At 39.7% G+C, this 23199-nt stretch overlaps 1 protein-coding gene across 2 annotated transcripts in view; it reads left to right on the top strand.

The window, feature by feature from the left end:
• The window catches only part of ccdc88ab (coiled-coil domain containing 88Ab), a 70939-nt gene that overhangs the window by 41220 nt on the left and 6520 nt on the right, over positions 1-23199 (top strand). Inside the window, exons 16-31 of one of the 2 annotated variants that reach the window (XM_007551159.2) lie at positions 2-132; positions 687-980; positions 1735-1917; positions 2000-2278; positions 2507-2631; positions 2883-3021; positions 3234-3410; positions 3535-3696; positions 5119-5396; positions 5511-5654; positions 6262-6448; positions 6540-6685; positions 16959-17051; positions 17227-17429; positions 17569-17616; positions 21477-21554. In XM_007551159.2, the coding sequence (XP_007551221.1) occupies positions 2-132; positions 687-980; positions 1735-1917; positions 2000-2278; positions 2507-2631; positions 2883-3021; positions 3234-3410; positions 3535-3696; positions 5119-5396; positions 5511-5654; positions 6262-6448; positions 6540-6685; positions 16959-17051; positions 17227-17429; positions 17569-17616; positions 21477-21554 (2667 nt within the window). Of the gene's footprint in view, position 1; positions 133-686; positions 981-1734; positions 1918-1999; positions 2279-2506; positions 2632-2882; positions 3022-3233; positions 3411-3534; positions 3697-5118; positions 5397-5510; positions 5655-6261; positions 6449-6539; positions 6686-16958; positions 17052-17226; positions 17436-17568; positions 17617-21476; positions 21555-23199 lie in introns of both variants that reach the window. The other variant, XM_016670973.1, reaches the window with a different exon arrangement.

Raw genomic sequence — 23199 nt, 5'->3', positions numbered from 1 at the left:
GGAAAGGAGCTTGAATTGATGAAGGAAAAAGGTGAGAGAGCAGAAGAGTTGGAGATTCGGCTGCAGAAGCTGGAAAGGGAAAATGAAAGCCTGCAGAAGAAAGTTGCCACTCTTGGAATTACCTGCGAGAAGGTCTGGTCCATCTCCTCACATATTGCTATATTGGTTTGCTTATGTTTTAAATAATTTTTTTTTTTAATCCATACATTTTCACTTGGGTTGTGGAATATTTTTGTACTTTACTAATGATTTGATTTGTTTAACAATCTCAATGCAATGAATGTAGATTCTCAAAGTCAGGGTTCTTGTGGAGTCTAGACAAAAAAAATAGAATTTGACTTGATAATTGTTCAGGTATAGAAAAAGAAAAAAGTATGGAGCGTTTATTTCATAGCTGTATCTGATGATGTCACTTGCAGATTTTTTTTCCTATACGTTTTGGTTTTTGCAGCATTTGTGTTTTTAAAGTCTGATCTAAACAGAAATGTATGCAGAAATTTCACAGGGAATCTTTGCCTCTACAGCTTTAAAATAGGACATAAACATGTGAATTTGTTACATTTAATTTGGGAATCAAGACATAAAAAAGTCTTGATTTTTTTTATGTCAAGACATCCTGCCAGATTAGAAATAATGCATTTGTTTCAGACTTGCATCTCCCAACTTCTCACACCTCTTCCTTGCAGGTTTCTTCTTTGGAGAAGGAGAACTCTGAGTTGGAGGTGGAGGGCCGCCGTCTAAAGAAGAAACTGGACGCTCTGAAAAATATGGCTTTCCAGTTAGAGGCGCTGGAGAAGGAAAACGGCCAGCTGGAACAGGAGAACCTGGAGCTCCGGCGCTCAACCGAGACGCTCCGGTCAGCGGGGGCAAAGGCCGCTCAGCTGGAAGTCGAGAACAGGGAGCTGGAGAGCGAGAGGACCCAGCTGAAGCGCAGCTTGGAACTGCTTAAAGCCTCGTCTAAGAAAACAGAAAGATTAGAGGTATGAACACACATCAAGGAGCTGCTCCTGGACTGTGATGTCAGCTGGTTTTCTTGGTTTGTAAAATAAGCAAACTCGTTGTATCATATTCCTCATAATAAATCAGTGTTTCAACTAACGATTACTTTAGTTATCAATTAATCTATTAATCTTTTTGACGATTAATCGGATCTTAAAAAATTGACACATTGTGCAGATTTTTCTTTTAAGCCTTTTTAATACATTAGAAATATAAAAAAATGCAAATAAACAATTACATTTCTTTTTAAATAGCTAAATAATTTATTGCCTAAAATGCTTAACACCTGTTTTGTAACAAACACTGCATCTCCATCTAAAACAAAAACTTCTGTAACGTCTAAATGTGAAAAGCTCAGCACTTTCTGCTCAACTCAACACCAACATACTGAAGGGCTGACCTGTTGATTATTTTTTGAATAACTAAATATCTGGATAGCAAAAGGTGATTAAACATATATATAATTTTTTTATTTACAGAATTTGAATCTGGTGAAGCTAAAACTATGGCATTGAGTTTTGGGTAGAGCATATTTACAAAATTTCTGTTTTTATATTGTTTTAAATGGAACCTGTGTGTATTTTAGTATAGTTTTGGCTTAATCACTGCTCTGAATATGTTGTTTTTTCAGCAAATAGCCTTTTTTTAAGTCTAAATATTCACAATTACTTTCTTCAACACAACAGTTAAAAAATGACTGCATTGTTCAAGTTTTTCTACACTTTTGTTTCCCAGGTGAGCTACCAAGGTCTGGACACGGAGAACCAGCGGCTTCAGAAGGCTTTGGAGAACAGCAGCAAGAAGATCCAGCAGCTGGAGGCAGAATTGCAAGAGGTGGAAACGGAGAACCAAACCCTTCAGCGTAACCTGGAGGAACTGAAGATCTCGAGTAAACGGCTGGAGCAGCTGGAGCAGGAGGTAGTCCGTAGTCACGGTCGCTACGCTAATGTTCCGCAGTTAGCGTCCATCTTTACTTTACTGCGTCCCGTCTCACTCACAGAACAAAACTCTGGAACTGGAAAGCTCCCAGCTGGAGAAAGATAAGAAGCTTCTGGAGAAGGAGAACAAGCGACTGAGGCAGCAGGCCGAGATCCGCGACTCCAAGCTGGATGACGGCAACCAGCGGATCGCCGCCCTGGAGAAGGAGAACCGCACCATGGGCAAGGAGATGATCTTCTTCAGGGACTCGTGTACGAGAGTCAAGGACCTGGAGAAAGAGAACAAGGAGCTGGTCAAACAGGGCAGTATAGATAAGAAGACACTGATGACACTAAGAGAGGTAAGCAGAGTTTGTTTTTGTTTTTTTTTAATGTATGTGTTAAGATTCAGCAGATTAAATTAAAACAATCAGCTTTACTGATCTACTCTACGTTAGTCATTTAATGTTGTTTTTATATAAATGTTAAGTAAATGTGGGGTTTTATTAGAAGATGCTTAACATGTACTATTTTGTGTGTGTGTGTGTGTGTGTGTGTGTGTGTGCGCGCACATGCGTGCGTGTGTGTAGGAGCTTGTGAGTGAGAAACTGCGGACGCAGCAGATGAATAATGACCTTGAGAAACTTACTCATGAATTGGAGAAAATTGGACTGAACAAAGAGAGACTCCTGCACGATGAGAGCTCCGATGACAGGTACACAATGATTGCTGATCTGTGACACAGCCTTTATAAAATCTTTGAAGGCTGGTTTAAATTTAAACTCCTTTACAACATTCAGAATAATGACCCATTTTACTGGAAGGGCTGTTTTTCTCTCTATTTTCCAAGCCAGAGTCATCCCTTCCTTAGTGAGATGATAATTTACCTTTTTTTTTTCCCTCCACATTGTCGTAATACATTTATGCATTTAACACATAACTACATAAACCTTTATTTATTCCCAGGTTTAAGCTGCTTGAAACCAAACTGGAGTCAACTCTGAAATCATCTTTGGAGATCAAAGAGGAGAAAATCGCTGCTTTAGAGGCGCGATTACAGGAATCCTCCAACCTCAACCAGCAACTTCGGCAGGAGCTAAAAACGGTAAGCAAAATTGAAATCCATGCTTTTATAATAAATATAAACAATAGTTCTTCTTTGCAGACTTGAAGCTAAACTGGAAAATAAACGTGCTACAAGAAGATGCTTGAAAAAAACCGTGAAATTTAAAGTTCAAAACATCTTAAAATGTTCTTCTGCAGCAGCTATTAGAGTATTTAGCTATTTAGCTTAATGGTTTACTTGATTCACCTCAGGTAAAGAAGAACTATGAGGCGCTTCGCCAGAGAGAGGAGGAGGAAAGGATGGTGCACAGCTCTCCCCCGAAAGGAGGGGAAAACTCCCAGACCGTCAATAAATGGGAAAAGGAGAGCCATGAAGCCACCAGGGAGCTTCTGAAAGTCAAAGACAGACTAATTGAAGTGGAGAGAAATGTAAGTTTAAATGAATCTTAGATTTCTCAGGTGTGTGTTTTTTTTTGTTGTTTTTTTCCGCCCTCCATTTCGGTTCCAAATTTCTGTATTATTCATTATGATTTTTGTGTGCTTTTCCCCTCAGAATGCTACACTGCAGGCTGAGAAGGTGGCTCTGAGAAGCCAACTCAAACAACTGGAAACTCAGAGCTCCAACCTGCAGGCACAGATTGTAGCGGTGCAGAGGCAGACCGCCTCCTTACAGGAGAACAACACCACTCTGCAGACGCAGAATGCCAAACTGCAGGTAAACCCATCATACAAACAGGGAAAACCAGAAATAACCCAACATTAAATAGTTTAGCCTATATTCCTTATGTATTTTGAGGAACAGAATTTTTTTTTTTTTAAGTATTTAGCAGTTTTTGCATTTAAGTCCTATACTGGTTCTTTTCCCTTACAAGAGCAGCTTAATAAACACTTTTATGTTTTATTTCTACTTGTGCTTTACAATGATTTGAACTCATGAAGTTCAAAGTCCTCCAATAGTTTTGCAGCCTTTTCACTGTCAACAACCTTCGTCCTCTGAGGGCAGGCATATATATAATGATTCAATTTTAATGGATCTCTTTCTGTGATGAATTTGGTTTGATATGAAAACAAAACCTCCTGGTGGCAACATGTTTGGGTGTCAAAGCTGCCAGAATCCTGCAGCAGAATCCTGACAGTGGCAGGAGCTTGGTGATTTCTGTGTCAGTGGTGTATGTGTGGATGATTCAGACCCACACACTGCTGTTTCAGACCATTGCATAGATATTTATAGCAAAAATAACATCCCGAATGTTGTTTTCTATTCATATCAGGAATTAAAGAGGAACACTAGCAACAAAAGTTCTGTCTTTATCGTTAATAGTGGTCTAAATTGTCAACGTTTCTTATTTTGCCTTCCACTGAAGATCATGTTAAGTTTCTTGAATGAAAATCCAGTTGAACACAATCTAGTGTGCTACACAGTTGAAATACTTTGTAGCAAAATGCAAATCGGTTAATGTTGTGAGTGGGACTTTATTTTAAAATGTCTTTGCGAACATTTCACCGGTTTCAGAATAACTTGGTTATCATTAATGTGACCTTGTATCATACTGGTTACATTATGGTGCCTGTTCAGGAGCGTACATCAAAAATAACACAGATATCTCGTCCCGCCTTCTGTGTTTGTGCAGCCAGTCAGCTTTGCTCCCTGCTATGGATTTGCGTTTGCTCTCACTGTTTGGCAGCTTTTCAAACTCTTCTTATGTGTGGCAGCTGCTTACTGCATCTGGAAAATGTTCAAGTAGGTTGCTGCGAGTTGTGCGTCTGTAACGGCACGCTGCATGTTGGCGAATACTGTGTCATTGTGCTGCCTTTGCTGTTTTACCTGAACCCAGTCTGTCTGTCAGAGTGTAAATATTGTCTGTGATGACTGGGCTGGTAAACCACTGTGGCCATAAAGGGAACTCATAAACTGATAAAGAAACTTGCTTCCGCTTTTTTATTTCCTCTCCCAAGCTGGAGGTTATCCCACAAAGACGCAGTGCCCCCTACAGGCAAAAACTCAAATAAATTCTTCCTTGGGTTTTAATGTTTGATTCGCAGAGATCTGGGCTTTGAATATTTCATCTTCACTTGAAATATACCACAAATCATATGTTTTAAGTGATGGTGCTGCCCCTCCACCTCTGTCCTGTAGGTGGAGAACTCCACCCTGAGCTCTCAAAGTGCGGCCCTCATGGCCCAGAACGCCCAGCTGCAGAGCCAGCAGAGCAGCGTGGAGGGAGAGCGGGAGGGAGCGCTGAGAGAGAAGGAGGAGCTGAGGGCGACCTACGAGCTGCTGCTCCGGGATCACGAGAAGCTGGCGGCGCTCCACGAGCGGCAGGCGGCCGAGTACGAAGCTCTGATTGGGAAACACGGCGGCCTGAAGACCTCCCATAAGAGCCTGGAGCAACAGCACAGAGACTTGGAGGACAAGTGAGCTTCTCTCGAACTACAGCAATATTCAATCAATTCTGTCATTTTTCTGAGGAACTTTAAAACAAAAAAAATTGTTGTCTTTAAGTTGTATTTTGTTTTCCTTCTGTCCAGGTACAAGCAGCTCCTGCAGAGAAAGGGAGAGCTGGAGGAGTTGGAGAAAAACCTGAAGGAGCAGCAGGACAAGATGACTCAGGAGAATCAGAGCCACCAAGCCACAGCTGACCAGTGCAAACTGCTCAAAGAGGAAAACGACAGGTCAGGCTTTTTATGCTATAAAATAAACTGGCTTATGGAAAATGTTTCAGTTTTAAGTCTTTTTTTTTTTCCAGTCAAATTAAAAACTGCTACAAAATGAATCTTTTTCGTCCATTTGCATGTAAATGGTGTCTTCCACATCAGATTTTTGGTCCATCTAACTGATGAATTTGTTTTCTAATTTTACTAAGAACCCAGAGACAAATGCAGGTGGTCTAAAATTTAAAGGTCGACTGTTTCGTTCATGGTTCAGAGGTCTTGGAGTTTCTGCTTCCTGGCTGCTGCTCAGGTTGACTTTTTCTGGTCCAACTGCTGGAAATGGGGCAAAAAAAAAACAACAAAAAAATGTTAAATTTATATGTAGTATGTTCATGTATTTAAATCTGTACTTGTAAATCAACCCCCACAACCAAATCAGAATTCAACTTTTTTACTGTCGATTCATAATTGTGAAATATAACGGTTCAAAATGTCTGAAGTATTTGGAGAAATCTGGACTGTTTAGTCTGGAAAAGTTTGACATTTAGAAGTAGAAAGCGAGTGGGATGTTTTCAGGGTGACTGAAATGCACATTTCCACCAAAGAGTCTGTTGTGCTGTCTTTCCAGGCTGAACACCGCCTATCGCCAACTGATGAAGGACAACGAGAGTCTGCAGGTGGACCATAAGAACATAAAGAGCCAGCTGAACAGTGCAAAGCTGGAGCAGACCAAGCTAGAAGCCGAGTTCTCCAAACTCAAGGAGCAATACCAGCAGCTGGACATCACCTCCACTAAACTCACCAACCAGTGTGAGGTAACGAGACCTTCAAGTGTATTTTTATTGAACGCTTTTGGATAAATCTCTTTACCGTTTTAAGCCGGTCTTCCCTTTTCGTGTGAATTAGCTGTTGAGCCAGCTGAAAGGCAACTTGGAGGAGGAGAACCGTCACCTGTTGGACCAGATCCAGACCCTGATGCTGCAGAACCGCACACTTCTGGAGCAGACGATGGAGAGCAAGGACCTGTTCCATGTAGAGCAAAGACAATACATGTAAAACAAGAGATACATTTGTCTTTTTCTTTGGAGTGAATGTTGGATTACGGTGCCTTACAAAAGCATCCGTGCCCCTTGGATTTTTCACATTTTGCATCTCATACCACTAATANTCGATAACTTACTTTTTTTGGAGTCTCTATGCTAGTTAATGATCAATCAATTATTAAATCACTTGATGATTAATTCAATAATTGATTAATCACAATTAATTGTTTTAACTTTAGTAACAGAGAGCATATAAAGAATGGGAAAATAAAGAATAAGTCATTCACTTAAAAAGTTAAGCTGCTAACAGACACTGAAGAGTTCACTCTACTGGAAGCTGCAGACGGGCGACGGACCAGGCCTTGGTCTTTGGCCCTTAATCTTGGCATCGTCCCTCCAGGCTCTGTCTGTATGTGCCAGCCTCCACAGGGTTTTCTTTCCACTTGGTTAAGATCTGTGCTGTAATTAATATTCAGTGACTCCTGAAAGATAAGCTGTGGAGTTGGATAATAAGAGCTGTTAATAGGTTTAGCAAGCCCAGGATCTGGATAAAGACTCTGTGAAGGTGGATGTTTGTCAAAGCTTGCTTTAGTGGAATTACAGTCTCTCAAGATTTAATCTGAGTTATTGATATTTAGTAGTAATGAGGCAAAAGACATGATGCATCTTGTATTTTGCAAAGACATTGAAGTTCTGTCTTTATTTTAGCCCCGCAGAAGTCTTTGGGCGAGGAGGTGAATGAGCTGACCTCCAGTCGCCTGTTAAAGCTGGAGAAAGAAAATCAAGCTCTGCTGAAGAAGGTGGAGGAACTCAAAGGGACAGCCAGTCAGGACAACACAGCTAAACTGACCAAAGCCAATCAAGAAAACCAGAAACTTAACCAGAAAGTAAGCCTTAATTTCTTTGATTCTTAGAACAGACTCATTTCGGGATTTGTGATGTTTTTATTTCTAGAACATCTTTAATTCTCTCTTCTTCAGCAGCAAAACCAACATGCTACACCAGCACTCCCTGCATAATGTACATGCCTCCTCTTGACTGTAGACCTTTAGATCACAGTGACACAGAGAAAGTAAAACTGGGCAAGGATAAAGAGGGGCGGATAGGAGGATGAAAGCAAAGCTGTAAATCCACATGGTTTAACTGCCTTTAACTCTGGAACACCCTGTGCTAAAAGACGTTTCGCAGCTATTTTCAGAAACATAAGATTCTCTGTGTGCCCTCCGAACAAAAAAACATACCACTAACTTCATCTCCCTCAAAGAGAAAATCCACCCTGTGGAATTTCTAAGCGACTTTAAAAACTTAATCCAAGATGCGTTTAAATTTGAAGCAGCTATTGGGATTTGTGTAGCTCACAAATAAGCATATTTCATTTCATTGTTGTTTCACTATGAATTTAATTCATACAGAATGGGGTATTATTTTAAACAGTTCTTCTATTTGTATCGCAATCATTTTATGGTTAAAAATGACATGTGGATACTTTTTCTGTGCTTAAAGTTAAGTGCCAAATAAAAACAATATTTTTGAAGTACCAAAAATTCAGGATTTGTTTCAACAGATTAAAATTATTTTAAATTACTTTTGTATTAGTGTGTATATACAATACAGATAAAAGGCTCTTATTTATTGCAGTTGGAGCGACTGGAGAATGAACTAATGGTGGATAGGGAGTCGCTCCGTAGTGCCGAGTCACTGAGTACGGACCTGATGAAGGAAAAGGCTTTGTTGGAGAAGACTCTGGAGACACTCAGGGAAAACTCAGAGAGACAGGTGGGCATGCAAACACACACTCAGTGCTGTTCAGAAGCCATTTTGTAATTGTTCGGAACAGTCTGATTGTTATCCGTTAAAACTGTGACACTTCTAGCTGATTAAAGAGTGACTTCAAGGCTTTTTAGCTCTAATCTCATGTAGGATTCACTTTAATTTAGAAAGTTAATGTTTGACTACTGACATTTAACACATTAGAAAAAAAACATCAAATAGTTTTGATATAAACTCTTTTTTTTTTTTCCCTATAAAATTTTCGCCAACTGTTCCAAGATGTCCCACAAAAACATGCAGAATAAATACATTTCACTGATTGTTCCTGCAAACAGTTTTCAGACATCTGCATTTGGATCAACTCGCTGAATGCTTCGTTGAATCCCGATTTCTTGCAGTCTGCAGCTTAGATGGAGTCGCTCACTGTGTGTGGCCAGGTCTTTGCAGTTGTCAGACCCAAATCTGACACCTTTGATTAGTTTAACCTTCTGATTCGTTAAATCCAGCTTTGATGAGCTTCAGGGGGGAAAGCAAACAGAACGCCGCACTCGCAGATTATCTGCCTCCATTGGCTTTGTTGCAAACATAATGAGATGTAACTAATGCTGTGCTATTCCAGTCGGTCAGGCAAACGGCAGAGTTATCCTAGTTTTTTGTGTTTGTAGTGTTGATTCTGCTGGGAAATCGGTGCCTTGTACTGTTCCTATCCCACTAAGAACATCAATCGCAATTAAATCAAAGCTTCATTTCGTTCTCTGCAGACGAAGGGTCTAGAGCAGGAGAACAAGCACCTGAGCCAAACCATTTCCTCGCTGCGTCAACGCTGCCAGGTTGGAGCTGAGGCCCGCGTGAAAGACGTGGAGAAGGAGAACAGAGTTCTTCACGAGTCGATCTGCGAGACGACGGGCAAACTGAATAAGCTCGAATTTGAAAGGAAGCAGCTACGTGAGTAACCAGCTGGATGAACATTTTTGGGTTTGAATGTTTTTCTGAGAATAGTATTTAGTTCTGTTTTCTTCATTTTAACAAGAGTTTTGAGTGTTTTGAAAAGTGATTTTTTTTTTTTAATGCAGGAAAGGAGCTTGAATTGATGAAGGAAAAAGGTGAGAGAGCAGAAGAGTTGGAGATTCGGCTGCAGAAGCTGGAAAGGGAAAATGAAAGCCTGCAGAAGAAAGTTGCCACTCTTGGAATTACCTGCGAGAAGGTCTGGTCCATCTCCTCACATATTGCTATATTGGTTTGCTTATGTTTTAAATAATTTTTTTTTTTAATCCATACATTTTCACTTGGGTTGTGGAATATTTTTGTACTTTACTAATGATTTGATTTGTTTAACAATCTCAATGCAATGAATGTAGATTCTCAAAGTCAGGGTTCTTGTGGAGTCTAGACAAAAAAAATAGAATTTGACTTGATAATTGTTCAGGTATAGAAAAAGAAAAAAGTATGGAGCGTTTATTTCATAGCTGTATCTGATGATGTCACTTGCAGATTTTTTTTCCTATACGTTTTGGTTTTTGCAGCATTTGTGTTTTTAAAGTCTGATCTAAACAGAAATGTATGCAGAAATTTCACAGGGAATCTTTGCCTCTACAGCTTTAAAATAGGACATAAACATGTGAATTTGTTACATTTAATTTGGGAATCAAGACATAAAAAAGTCTTGATTTTTTTTATGTCAAGACATCCTGCCAGATTAGAAATAATGCATTTGTTTCAGACTTGCATCTCCCAACTTCTCACACCTCTTCCTTGCAGGTTTCTTCTTTGGAGAAGGAGAACTCTGAGTTGGAGGTGGAGGGCCGCCGTCTAAAGAAGAAACTGGACGCTCTGAAAAATATGGCTTTCCAGTTAGAGGCGCTGGAGAAGGAAAACGGCCAGCTGGAACAGGAGAACCTGGAGCTCCGGCGCTCAACCGAGACGCTCCGGTCAGCGGGGGCAAAGGCCGCTCAGCTGGAAGTCGAGAACAGGGAGCTGGAGAGCGAGAGGACCCAGCTGAAGCGCAGCTTGGAACTGCTTAAAGCCTCGTCTAAGAAAACAGAAAGATTAGAGGTATGAACACACATCAAGGAGCTGCTCCTGGACTGTGATGTCAGCTGGTTTTCTTGGTTTGTAAAATAAGCAAACTCGTTGTATCATATTCCTCATAATAAATCAGTGTTTCAACTAACGATTACTTTAGTTATCAATTAATCTATTAATCTTTTTGACGATTAATCGGATCTTAAAAAATTGACACATTGTGCAGATTTTTCTTTTAAGCCTTTTTAATACATTAGAAATATAAAAAAATGCAAATAAACAATTACATTTCTTTTTAAATAGCTAAATAATTTATTGCCTAAAATGCTTAACACCTGTTTTGTAACAAACACTGCATCTCCATCTAAAACAAAAACTTCTGTAACGTCTAAATGTGAAAAGCTCAGCACTTTCTGCTCAACTCAACACCAACATACTGAAGGGCTGACCTGTTGATTATTTTTTGAATAACTAAATATCTGGATAGCAAAAGGTGATTAAACATATATATAATTTTTTTATTTACAGAATTTGAATCTGGTGAAGCTAAAACTATGGCATTGAGTTTTGGGTAGAGCATATTTACAAAATTTCTGTTTTTATATTGTTTTAAATGGAACCTGTGTGTATTTTAGTATAGTTTTGGCTTAATCACTGCTCTGAATATGTTGTTTTTTCAGCAAATAGCCTTTTTTTAAGTCTAAATATTCACAATTACTTTCTTCAACACAACAGTTAAAAAATGACTGCATTGTTCAAGTTTTTCTACACTTTTGTTTCCCAGGTGAGCTACCAAGGTCTGGACACGGAGAACCAGCGGCTTCAGAAGGCTTTGGAGAACAGCAGCAAGAAGATCCAGCAGCTGGAGGCAGAATTGCAAGAGGTGGAAACGGAGAACCAAACCCTTCAGCGTAACCTGGAGGAACTGAAGATCTCGAGTAAACGGCTGGAGCAGCTGGAGCAGGAGGTAGTCCGTAGTCACGGTCGCTACGCTAATGTTCCGCAGTTAGCGTCCATCTTTACTTTACTGCGTCCCGTCTCACTCACAGAACAAAACTCTGGAACTGGAAAGCTCCCAGCTGGAGAAAGATAAGAAGCTTCTGGAGAAGGAGAACAAGCGACTGAGGCAGCAGGCCGAGATCCGCGACTCCAAGCTGGATGACGGCAACCAGCGGATCGCCGCCCTGGAGAAGGAGAACCGCACCATGGGCAAGGAGATGATCTTCTTCAGGGACTCGTGTACGAGAGTCAAGGACCTGGAGAAAGAGAACAAGGAGCTGGTCAAACAGGGCAGTATAGATAAGAAGACACTGATGACACTAAGAGAGGTAAGCAGAGTTTGTTTTTGTTTTTTTTTAATGTATGTGTTAAGATTCAGCAGATTAAATTAAAACAATCAGCTTTACTGATCTACTCTACGTTAGTCATTTAATGTTGTTTTTATATAAATGTTAAGTAAATGTGGGGTTTTATTAGAAGATGCTTAACATGTACTATTTTGTGTGTGTGTGTGTGTGTGTGTGTGTGTGTGCGCGCACATGCGTGCGTGTGTGTAGGAGCTTGTGAGTGAGAAACTGCGGACGCAGCAGATGAATAATGACCTTGAGAAACTTACTCATGAATTGGAGAAAATTGGACTGAACAAAGAGAGACTCCTGCACGATGAGAGCTCCGATGACAGGTACACAATGATTGCTGATCTGTGACACAGCCTTTATAAAATCTTTGAAGGCTGGTTTAAATTTAAACTCCTTTACAACATTCAGAATAATGACCCATTTTACTGGAAGGGCTGTTTTTCTCTCTATTTTCCAAGCCAGAGTCATCCCTTCCTTAGTGAGATGATAATTTACCTTTTTTTTTTCCCTCCACATTGTCGTAATACATTTATGCATTTAACACATAACTACATAAACCTTTATTTATTCCCAGGTTTAAGCTGCTTGAAACCAAACTGGAGTCAACTCTGAAATCATCTTTGGAGATCAAAGAGGAGAAAATCGCTGCTTTAGAGGCGCGATTACAGGAATCCTCCAACCTCAACCAGCAACTTCGGCAGGAGCTAAAAACGGTAAGCAAAATTGAAATCCATGCTTTTATAATAAATATAAACAATAGTTCTTCTTTGCAGACTTGAAGCTAAACTGGAAAATAAACGTGCTACAAGAAGATGCTTGAAAAAAACCGTGAAATTTAAAGTTCAAAACATCTTAAAATGTTCTTCTGCAGCAGCTATTAGAGTATTTAGCTATTTAGCTTAATGGTTTACTTGATTCACCTCAGGTAAAGAAGAACTATGAGGCGCTTCGCCAGAGAGAGGAGGAGGAAAGGATGGTGCACAGCTCTCCCCCGAAAGGAGGGGAAAACTCCCAGACCGTCAATAAATGGGAAAAGGAGAGCCATGAAGCCACCAGGGAGCTTCTGAAAGTCAAAGACAGACTAATTGAAGTGGAGAGAAATGTAAGTTTAAATGAATCTTAGATTTCTCAGGTGTGTGTTTTTTTTTGTTGTTTTTTTCCGCCCTCCATTTCGGTTCCAAATTTCTGTATTATTCATTATGATTTTTGTGTGCTTTTCCCCTCAGAATGCTACACTGCAGGCTGAGAAGGTGGCTCTGAGAAGCCAACTCAAACAACTGGAAACTCAGAGCTCCAACCTGCAGGCACAGATTGTAGCGGTGCAGAGGCAGACCGCCTCCTTACAGGAGAACAACACCACTCTGCAGACGCAGAATGCCAAACTGCAGGTAAACCCATCATACAAACAGGGAAAACCAGAAATAACCCAACATTAAATAGTTTAGCCTATATTCCTTATGTATTTTGAGGAACAGAATTTTTTTTTTTTTAAGTATTTAGCAGTTTTTGCATTTAAGTCCTATACTGGTTCTTTTCCCTTACAAGAGCAGCTTAATAAACACTTTTATGTTTTATTTCTACTTGTGCTTTACAATGATTTGAACTCATGAAGTTCAAAGTCCTCCAATAGTTTTGCAGCCTTTTCACTGTCAACAACCTTCGTCCTCTGAGGGCAGGCATATATATAATGATTCAATTTTAATGGATCTCTTTCTGTGATGAATTTGGTTTGATATGAAAACAAAACCTCCTGGTGGCAACATGTTTGGGTGTCAAAGCTGCCAGAATCCTGCAGCAGAATCCTGACAGTGGCAGGAGCTTGGTGATTTCTGTGTCAGTGGTGTATGTGTGGATGATTCAGACCCACACACTGCTGTTTCAGACCATTGCATAGATATTTATAGCAAAAATAACATCCCGAATGTTGTTTTCTATTCATATCAGGAATTAAAGAGGAACACTAGCAACAAAAGTTCTGTCTTTATCGTTAATAGTGGTCTAAATTGTCAACGTTTCTTATTTTGCCTTCCACTGAAGATCATGTTAAGTTTCTTGAATGAAAATCCAGTTGAACACAATCTAGTGTGCTACACAGTTGAAATACTTTGTAGCAAAATGCAAATCGGTTAATGTTGTGAGTGGGACTTTATTTTAAAATGTCTTTGCGAACATTTCACCGGTTTCAGAATAACTTGGTTATCATTAATGTGACCTTGTATCATACTGGTTACATTATGGTGCCTGTTCAGGAGCGTACATCAAAAATAACACAGATATCTCGTCCCGCCTTCTGTGTTTGTGCAGCCAGTCAGCTTTGCTCCCTGCTATGGATTTGCGTTTGCTCTCACTGTTTGGCAGCTTTTCAAACTCTTCTTATGTGTGGCAGCTGCTTACTGCATCTGGAAAATGTTCAAGTAGGTTGCTGCGAGTTGTACGTATGTAACGGCACGCTGCATGTTGGCGAATACTGTGTCATTGTGCTGCCTTTGCTGTTTTACCTGAACCCAGTCTGTCTGTCAGAGTGTAAATATTGTCTGTGATGACTGGGCTGGTAAACCACTGTGGCCATAAAGGGAACTCATAAACTGATAAAGAAACTTGCTTCCGCTTTTTTATTTCCTCTCCCAAGCTGGAGGTTATCCCACACGGACGCAGTGCCCCCTACAGGCAAAAACTCAAATAAATTCTTCCTTGGGTTTTAATGTTTGATTCGCAGAGATCTGGGCTTTGAATATTTCATCTTCACTTGAAATATACCACAAATCATATGTTTTAAGTGATGGTGCTGCCCCTCCACCTCTGTCCTGTAGGTGGAGAACTCCACCCTGAGCTCTCAAAGTGCGGCCCTCATGGCCCAGAACGCCCAGCTGCAGAGCCAGCAGAGCAGCGTGGAGGGAGAGCGGGAGGGAGCGCTGAGAGAGAAGGAGGAGCTGAGGGCGACCTACGAGCTGCTGCTCCGGGATCACGAGAAGCTGGCGGCGCTCCACGAGCGGCAGGCGGCCGAGTACGAAGCTCTGATTGGGAAACACGGCGGCCTGAAGACCTCCCATAAGAGCCTGGAGCAACAGCACAGAGACTTGGAGGACAAGTGAGCTTCTCTTGAACTACAGCAATATTCAATCAATTCTGTCATTTTTCTGAGGAACTTTAAAACAAAAAAAATTGTTGTCTTTAAGTTGTATTTTGTTTTCCTTCTGTCCAGGTACAAGCAGCTCCTGCAGAGAAAGGGAGAGCTGGAGGAGTTGGAGAAAAACCTGAAGGAGCAGCAGGACAAGATGGCTCAGGAGAATCAGAGCCACCAAGCCACAGCTGACCAGTGCAAACTGCTCAAAGAGGAAAACGACAGGTCAGGCTTTTTATGCTATAAAATACTGGCTTATGGAAAATGTTTCAGTTTTAAGTCTTTTTTTTTTTCCAGTCAAATTAAAAACTGCTACAAAATGAATCTTTTTCGTCCATTTGCATGTAAATGGTGTCTTCCACATCAGATTTTTGGTCCATCTAATTGATGAATTTGTTTCCTAATTTTACTAAGAACCCAGAGACAAATGCAGGTGGTCTAAAATTTAAAGGTCGACTGTTTCGTTCATGGTTCAGAGGTCTTGGAGTTTCTGCTTCCTGGCTGCTGCTCAGGTTGACTTTTTCTGGTCCAACTGCTGGAAATGGGGCAAAAAAAAAACAACAAAAAAATGTTAAATTTATATGTAGTATGTTCATGTATTTAAATCTGTACTTGTAAATCAACCCCCACAACCAAATCAGAATTCAACTTTTTTACTGTCGATTCATAATTGTGAAATATAACGGTTCAAAATGTCTGAAGTATTTGGAGAAATCTGGACTGTTTAGTCTGGAAAAGTTTGACATTTAGAAGTAGAAAGCGAGTGGGATGTTTTCAGGGTGACTGAAATGCACATTTCCACCAAAGAGTCTGTTGTGCTGTCTTTCCAGGCTGAACACCGCCTATCACCAACTGATGAAGGACAACGAGAGTCTGCAGGTGGACCATAAGAACATAAAGAGCCAGCTGAACAGTGCAAAGCTGGAGCAGACCAAGCTAGAAGCCGAGTTCTCCAAACTCAAGGAGCAATACCAGCAGCTGGACATCACCTCCACTAAACTCACCAACCAGTGTGAGGTAACGAGACCTTCAAGTGTATTCGTATTGAACGCTTCTGGATAAATCTCTTTAATGTTTTAAGCCGGTCTTCCCTTTTCGTGTGAATTAGCTGTTGAGCCAGCTGAAAGGCAACTTGGAGGAGGAGAACCGTCACCTGTTGGACCAGATCCAGACCCTGATGCTGCAGAACCGCACACTTCTGGAGCAGACGATGGAGAGCAAGGACCTGTTCCATGTAGAGCAAAGACAATACATGTAAAACAAGAGATACATTTGTCTTTTTCTTTGGAGTGAATGTTGGATTACGGTGCCTTACAAAAGCATCCGTGCCCCTTGGATTTTTCACATTTTGCATCTCATACCACTAATACAACAGCTATTTGCCTTCAGAAATCACTTATTTTGTAAATGGTGGCTAGAATGGCGAGGAGAAATCTTCCAGGTGGAATAGTCTACTGTTGAGTCCTTGTAAAAGAGTTAAATGAGACCAAAATTTAACTTTTTGGCTTAAATGTAAAAAGGAAAACTAACAGAACAGTTACTCTACAGCTTTAACTGTCTGTATCTCACTATAACAAAAATACTGCTTCTGGAATTGTTTCCCAGGTCTGTTGAGTACTTCCAAACCATCTAATCTAACAAGGTTTAAGCAATTTTTCAAAGAATGTTGGACAAAAATTCAGTCTCTAAATGCACCAACCTGGATGTGATTCTGCCTAAAAAGACTTGAAGCTGCAAAGGGGTATAATTCTAAAAGGGTATTGATCCAGAGAGTGAATATGCTTAAATGCTGAAATCTATGTATTGTTTATATCGTTTTCCCCATACAAATATGTACTACTTTGTGTGGATGTATTGCATAAAATCCCAATGCAGTGCATTAGCTGGTGGTTTGTAAGATGAAAAAATGTGACATTTTTAAGGTAGTAATACTGTAATCTTGTAAGATGTTTGGTTTGCAAGTTCACTGTTTTTTTTTGTTTTGCTTTTTTGTTCTTTGTGCGATCTTTAGAGACAAGCTAAACGAGTTGAGGAGACAGAAGGAAAAACTTGAGGAGAAAATAATGGACCAGTACAAATTCTTTGATCCTTCGCCTCCACGCAGGTAAAAAAAAAAAAAAAAAAAAAGCAATGTCATATGGTCACATGAGATCTGACGTATAACAAAAAATATTTATTCTGTAAAGAAAATGTTATGTTGCGTCATAACTTATGATCTACCACATGCTTATGGTCTCCTGTTGCTGTCTTCATTTCACCTCTGTGACCTCTCGTCAAAGGCGTGGCAACTGGATCACTCTGAAGATGAAGAAGCTGATGAAGCCGAAGAGCCGGGAGCGGATGCGCTCTCTCACGCTGACCCCCTCTCATTCGGAGCTGGGGGAAAGTGTTTTCACTTTTGTTCCAGACAGCCAGGACAGCTCCTCCATCGGCTCTGGGTCCAACTCGCTGGATGACACGCTCACACAAAAGAGGAGCATAAGTGAGTGCAAAAAGAAACACACACTTTCTTGATTAATAATGCGCAGGACAGGAACGCACGGGTTCCAAGTGGGTTTGTACAGTATGGCTGAGTCTTTTATTCCCTAACCACTCCTTTGCTTCTTTATTTCTCTGCGAAGGAAGGAGAGGGCAGCATTCCCATGCCCAAAGTCAGGGTTCGTCCAATGGTATGCCGTGGATAGGGAGGGTGGGCGGGGCTAATGACCCGACTGTCATGTCTCTCGGGGCATGTCTTTGTGAGTCCATTGTCTGTGTCACTCATAGAAGTTACAGCTGAGCTGTGCAGCAGGACAAGGTTGACTCTGACTCGACACTTTTGACCTAAAGAAATCAGATGCCGTTCATGTTTGGAGCAACATGAGGTGCACTGGATTTGTTCAATCTTATTTTGATGGTAACCAAAATTAAATAAAGGGAGATGTCATGAAATCTATTTTACAACAATGTCTAATACTTAATCAGTTAGTACTCCACCTGATAGGACGATGATTTTGCAGCTGGCTGCACACTTGGCAGCAAATGTTTTTCTCCTTTAGCAGAATTCATATTATTGTTTATTCTCAAACAAGCTGTAAGCTACAGGTAGTATGCTGAAACTAGCAATAGTATTAATAAGGATTAGGAGGAAGACTTGTTTTTTTTCTTTGGCTTAAAGGTTTTTAGACAAGTGTGTCTGGATCTTTTCCCCCCGGGAAAAAAAAAAGATTTAAGTCTCTATAAAGGAAAAAGTATTTAAGTAAAAGGCACTGTGTCCAAAGTTTGGTATAAAACCTGTAACAATTATCATGCAGGAGGAAAAAAAAATATTCAAGCATAGTCTTAAATCTTCAGTAAACTACTTTATAAATGTTTGGATTAAAGCTAAATTGTACATAATTTATCTTTCAGTGATATTCCGCATCAATTTAATAGTGCCAACATTTTATTCTGAGGCGTCTAATTACTAATGTTCAACTAACTACAACAGGTGTTGGTTTATCTGTTTTTACTACTGTGACTAAGTAAACATTGGGCAAACAAAAAAGCCCAATAATTTGAAGGAAATTGGACTTTATACTCAAACTCACAATAGTGTAAAGTCAGAGTAGTTACTCTACTAAAATAATTACAACTATTGTGATTAAGGAAAGCCAGATCGAGATCTGGCTTTCCTTAATTTCATTCAACCGTGTCTTTGTTGCTCGACTGTTTATTTTGGTAGAGTTGTTCAGGTTGTCACCATTTTAAGCTGAATTGAGTGCACCTCATGTGCTTCAAACGCTGGAAGCCAGTTACACCATAATACAACCTTGGTCTACTTCTTTCAACATTTCTAAAAATGCAAGTAAGAGTTAAGCTGCTAGTATGTTAACCTTCTGATACGTGCAGTTCACCTGTAAAGAGGGAGAGGATCACGCTCTATCATAGCATTAAAACTATTAAAGGGTGCAAGAAATGGTTCCTCTCACTTAGTGTCTCCAAGAGGTTACTGCAGCTTAGAAAAGGGTTGGTGTTTTTTTTGTTGTTGTTTTTTTTTGACACAGGAGTAGATTTATGACCTTGAAGATTTCTGTTTTAGTTTATTAGTTAGTCAAGAGTAAAGTTGCATGTAAATATGAATTTCAGTGATTCAGTTCAAAAACGAAGCTCCTTATGTGAATTGAATAGTTTTAATTTCAGCTGATTTTGATGAATAAAGAAACCCCCAAATTCTGTTTCACAATAGTAAGTTTTCATATTGCAAAAACAGGATTTTTGATATGGAATGATGTGGCCAACACAATCAAAGAGAAGACTAATTACTTGACAGTTGTTCAGCCGCAAAGTTTTGTATTCAATTGGAAATTGAGTGGAAGGAAAACCTGCTGTTAAGAAAATAGGGTATCAACAATGATATCTACAATCTTGAATATGTTGTGTGACTAAGCACAATATGATATTTAAGATTACAGCGGTCTCATTTTTTGTGCTTAGCTTCTTCTGAACCACAGAGAATACCAGAAACACCCTAATCTGAGCTAAAGAGGAAAAAGTTTCTACTGCTTTTCACTAACTGTCAATATCTAACAGAAACAAACACTTGAATTATTCCACTTCATATGCAACAAATGAGTTTAACTTTTTGATTTGAATTGCTGAAACAAATTAGGTTGAAAGTGAATGCATGGTAATCTATTGAGTTTTACCTGCATGTACAGAATGTCTTTAAGCCGGTCCGATTAAGAGCACAGCTTACTAGGAGCCCTGGTCGTTTTGGAAAATGTCCAAGCCGTTTTCCTCTTTGTCTGGGATTTTTGGGAACACTCTAGTAATTCTGGAAGCTCTCCTCATTGCACCCTTTAATACTCATCATCTCCTTCGTCTCGTCTAGAAGTGGTTCTGTGTCGACAGTCATGTTGAAAAATGGTAATGTCTGGCAGGGAGTGTAGTGGTGTTTAGAGGTTTGGATCGTCAATGTGAGAATGCTGCGACGTGTGTGTGAATGTGTATTTGAATACCATGTTTATATTTTTGATTCATTGTTTGTAAGATTTATACACGCCTGCCCTCTAAACTACTGTGAGATTTTTCAAAAACAAAGTGGAATTTCAGTAAATTGATATTTTGGATGTGTCTTATTTACAAACTGGAAATGTTAAATTGACATTTAATAAGTCAATTTATAATACAAAGAAAAAGTACTTGATGTGGTCTGTTAATGTTTATTTTCCGAACAAAATTTTTCCAGTTTTAGATATTTTTTATATACATATATATATACTTTACATTGCCCCATACTTTAGTATGGGACAGCATTTTTGCTTAGACTGAAACACCTGATGCTGGATCATCAATATACATCACTGGATTGGACAGCACTTATTAGCCGCTAATGCTAATGACGCACATCTACAGGCGCCATTACTATTCATAGTCATATCCACAAAACCTCAGTGTTCCAATGCAAGATGAGCACAAATGTGTCACAAAAATGGTTGTAGGCCTTTATTTATTATCCAATTTCTAATATGGCTTAAATTAACGTTGAGAAAATTGCAGAAGTTTTAATATGTACAATATGAATTCACCATAGATGTAAATATATAAACATTTCGGTTTCTGTCCGTTTTCTCTTTTATATCGGATAATTACATTTTAGATAATTGCCACGGTAGGAACAGTAGTTTGTTATAATTTAGCAAACTCTAGCTTCTATGCTTTCTGAAATATTTCATCTTATTTGATGACTGATTATGAATACCACCACGCTTTATGAACTAAAGCGTGGTGGTATTGTCCAAAATCTGGACAATTGGTTCAGATTTTGTTTATTGAAAGGTAAAATAAAGCCAAAAAACAACCAAAAGCCACTCGCAAACATTTCCCAAACAAAGAACAGAACATTCAGTCTATTACAGCTTTTCAGGCTTCATGTTTATTTTGCGATCATTGATAAGTGATTGTCTGAACACCACCGGTAGTTAATTAGCTTTTTAATCATCTGCTCTACAGATGATCTATCAGACTAGGTGTGTGGGTCACCTTATCTTTGTGTTAACTGAACCAAAATACACCGGACTGCGGAGCACATGCACGTTAATTTGGTCAATCAAGCCAGCATAACTGACCCATTTCCCACTTTAAATTAAAACTTTTTCATGATCCTCAAAATGTGATGCCATTGGACTTAGAGTTGCAGTAGTGTTAACAATTAATAGCAGATGTTGTCCCTTTTTCAGACTCTTTGCGTAGCACAGCAATGGCTCTCATGTGTCGCACACCTTGTCATGTGACGTCCAGCCCAGTGATGTGTATCAACGTAGTGGACAATCTGATTTTGGTTCCGGTTGGTCCAGCTTTAGATGTTCTGCCTGACATTGCCTAGTTGAGGCTAAGTTCTCTGTTCATGTCTTCCCCTGGCTCCGGTTGTGCCGACGTTAACGACATTCATCTGTTTTGCCCTCCTATTTTCTTTATTTTCCTCTCCTCCACCTCTCTGGGTTTGTTCTGTCGCTGTCCCTTCCCTGTCTGTCTGACTGTCTGCCTGCCTCTGGCTGTGCTTGGACAGCTATAAAGAGGTTGCCTTTCATAAGGAACAGATCCAAGGACAAAGACAAAGACAAGGCCATCTACCGACGCTCGATGTGTAAGACCTCCGTTTAGCCGCCACCTTAGCCTTTCCAGTTCCTCTTGTTATCACTTTAGGAGAAGCAGAGGGCGGGGTCACTGATGTCAAGGTGATGAGTGGGGCAGTGACACTATGGCACTTCTGTTAAATATTATAGATGTATGCCATAGTTTATCTGGTTCTATTGTATGTTTTAGATGTCTGCATAAGACTTGGTAAGCTAAACCGTCATTATGCAGGCCTGGTGGTCCCCTTACTACACCTGATTACATCAGTGATCTGTTGTCCCCAACTCTTTCCTTGTAACCCAAGTTCTCATCACTTTCTCTGCTGAATGCCTCCACTTTCTCCTGTAAAGTCTTTTAAGCCCTTTGTTTCACTTTGTTCTCACCGTTTGCAAATAAATGTCTTACCTTCTTAAATAGGAAAAAAAAAACACAATCTCAGACATTCTGGGTTTTCTCCTTATGCAGATGTTTATTTTGACACATTCTGCATTTTGAGACAAAAGCCTTCAGTTTGGTCAAGCCTTCAGCTGTTGGGCAGCTTTTTTTGTGCTCTGTATTTTCATTTTGCGCATCCTGAATGAAAGGCTGTGGGTGTTTGTGTGTGTGTGTTTGTGTGGAGGGATTGCCTGTTCAGGTGAGATAGTGGGGGAAGACTGTGGGTTTGCTTTCATGAGCCTGTGCTGTGTTTTCCTCCAATCTTTACGGCATGAATCACCGACTGCTCGATCAACACTCGCACTCACCATGCAGGACTTGAAATGGAGCCTTTTGTTCTCTCTCTCTCTGTCTCACTCTGCGTCTCACTCTCTCATTCTGTCAGCGTGCTGCATTTCAGATCTTATTCTGCTGACATGGACTCGCCTGACTCGGATCTGCCGAGTGCTGCTTGCAGCTCCGAACGGCTCTGCATGTCCTCATGCCTTTCTGCCATCTCATAACTTGGCTCAATAAAGCAAAGTGCACAAAGACAACGTGTGACGTCTACAAGATAAACAGTTAAAATGATTGATTTGTGCTGCTGCCCCTCTTTATGCACTTTGGTTGATTGTAAAATGGCTGCACACGCCTGCATGTGCCTCATGAAGAATTGTTTTTGTGCTGTAAGATCATAATGCTGTTTGATATGAATAAACCTGCTTCCAAGTGTAAGAAATATGTCTCAGTAAATGGCAGTTCTTGGCTGGATTTATAAATCTGAGTGTTGCTCTGAAAAGATTAAGCTACATTAAAATCCATTTTGGGGGAAAAATGTTCAAAACCAATATTTAAGGAGGCAGCTCTAATCTCTAGGGGAAAAACTTGTGGTTAAATATTCTAAACAAACTAAAAGACGACTATTTGCATTTTAGCACAGACAATTGGTGGCATATTTCAATTCCCATTTATAATTTGACGTGTTTTTTAAATTCTTTTACAAACAGTCATGATTGCTGTGTTGTCACTTACAACAAAACAATATTTTTTTATATGGATATAAATGCCTTTAGTTATTTTTGAACTAGATTTGGGGGAAATCAGGGACTTTTTAAATAGATATAAACACAAACTGATTTTCTAAATCATTTATATATTTTATAAATGTATATATTTTCTAAACGTGTGTGTGTATATATATATATGTATATCTATATGTATATGTATATGTATATGTATAT

Source organism: Poecilia formosa, unplaced genomic scaffold, assembly GCF_000485575.1.
Source record: "Poecilia formosa unplaced genomic scaffold, Poecilia_formosa-5.1.2 Scaffold40, whole genome shotgun sequence".
Taxonomy (NCBI): domain Eukaryota; kingdom Metazoa; phylum Chordata; class Actinopteri; order Cyprinodontiformes; family Poeciliidae; genus Poecilia; species Poecilia formosa.
The sequence above is the reverse complement of the archived record's forward strand: the minus strand, read 5'-3'. Positions and strand labels throughout refer to the sequence as shown.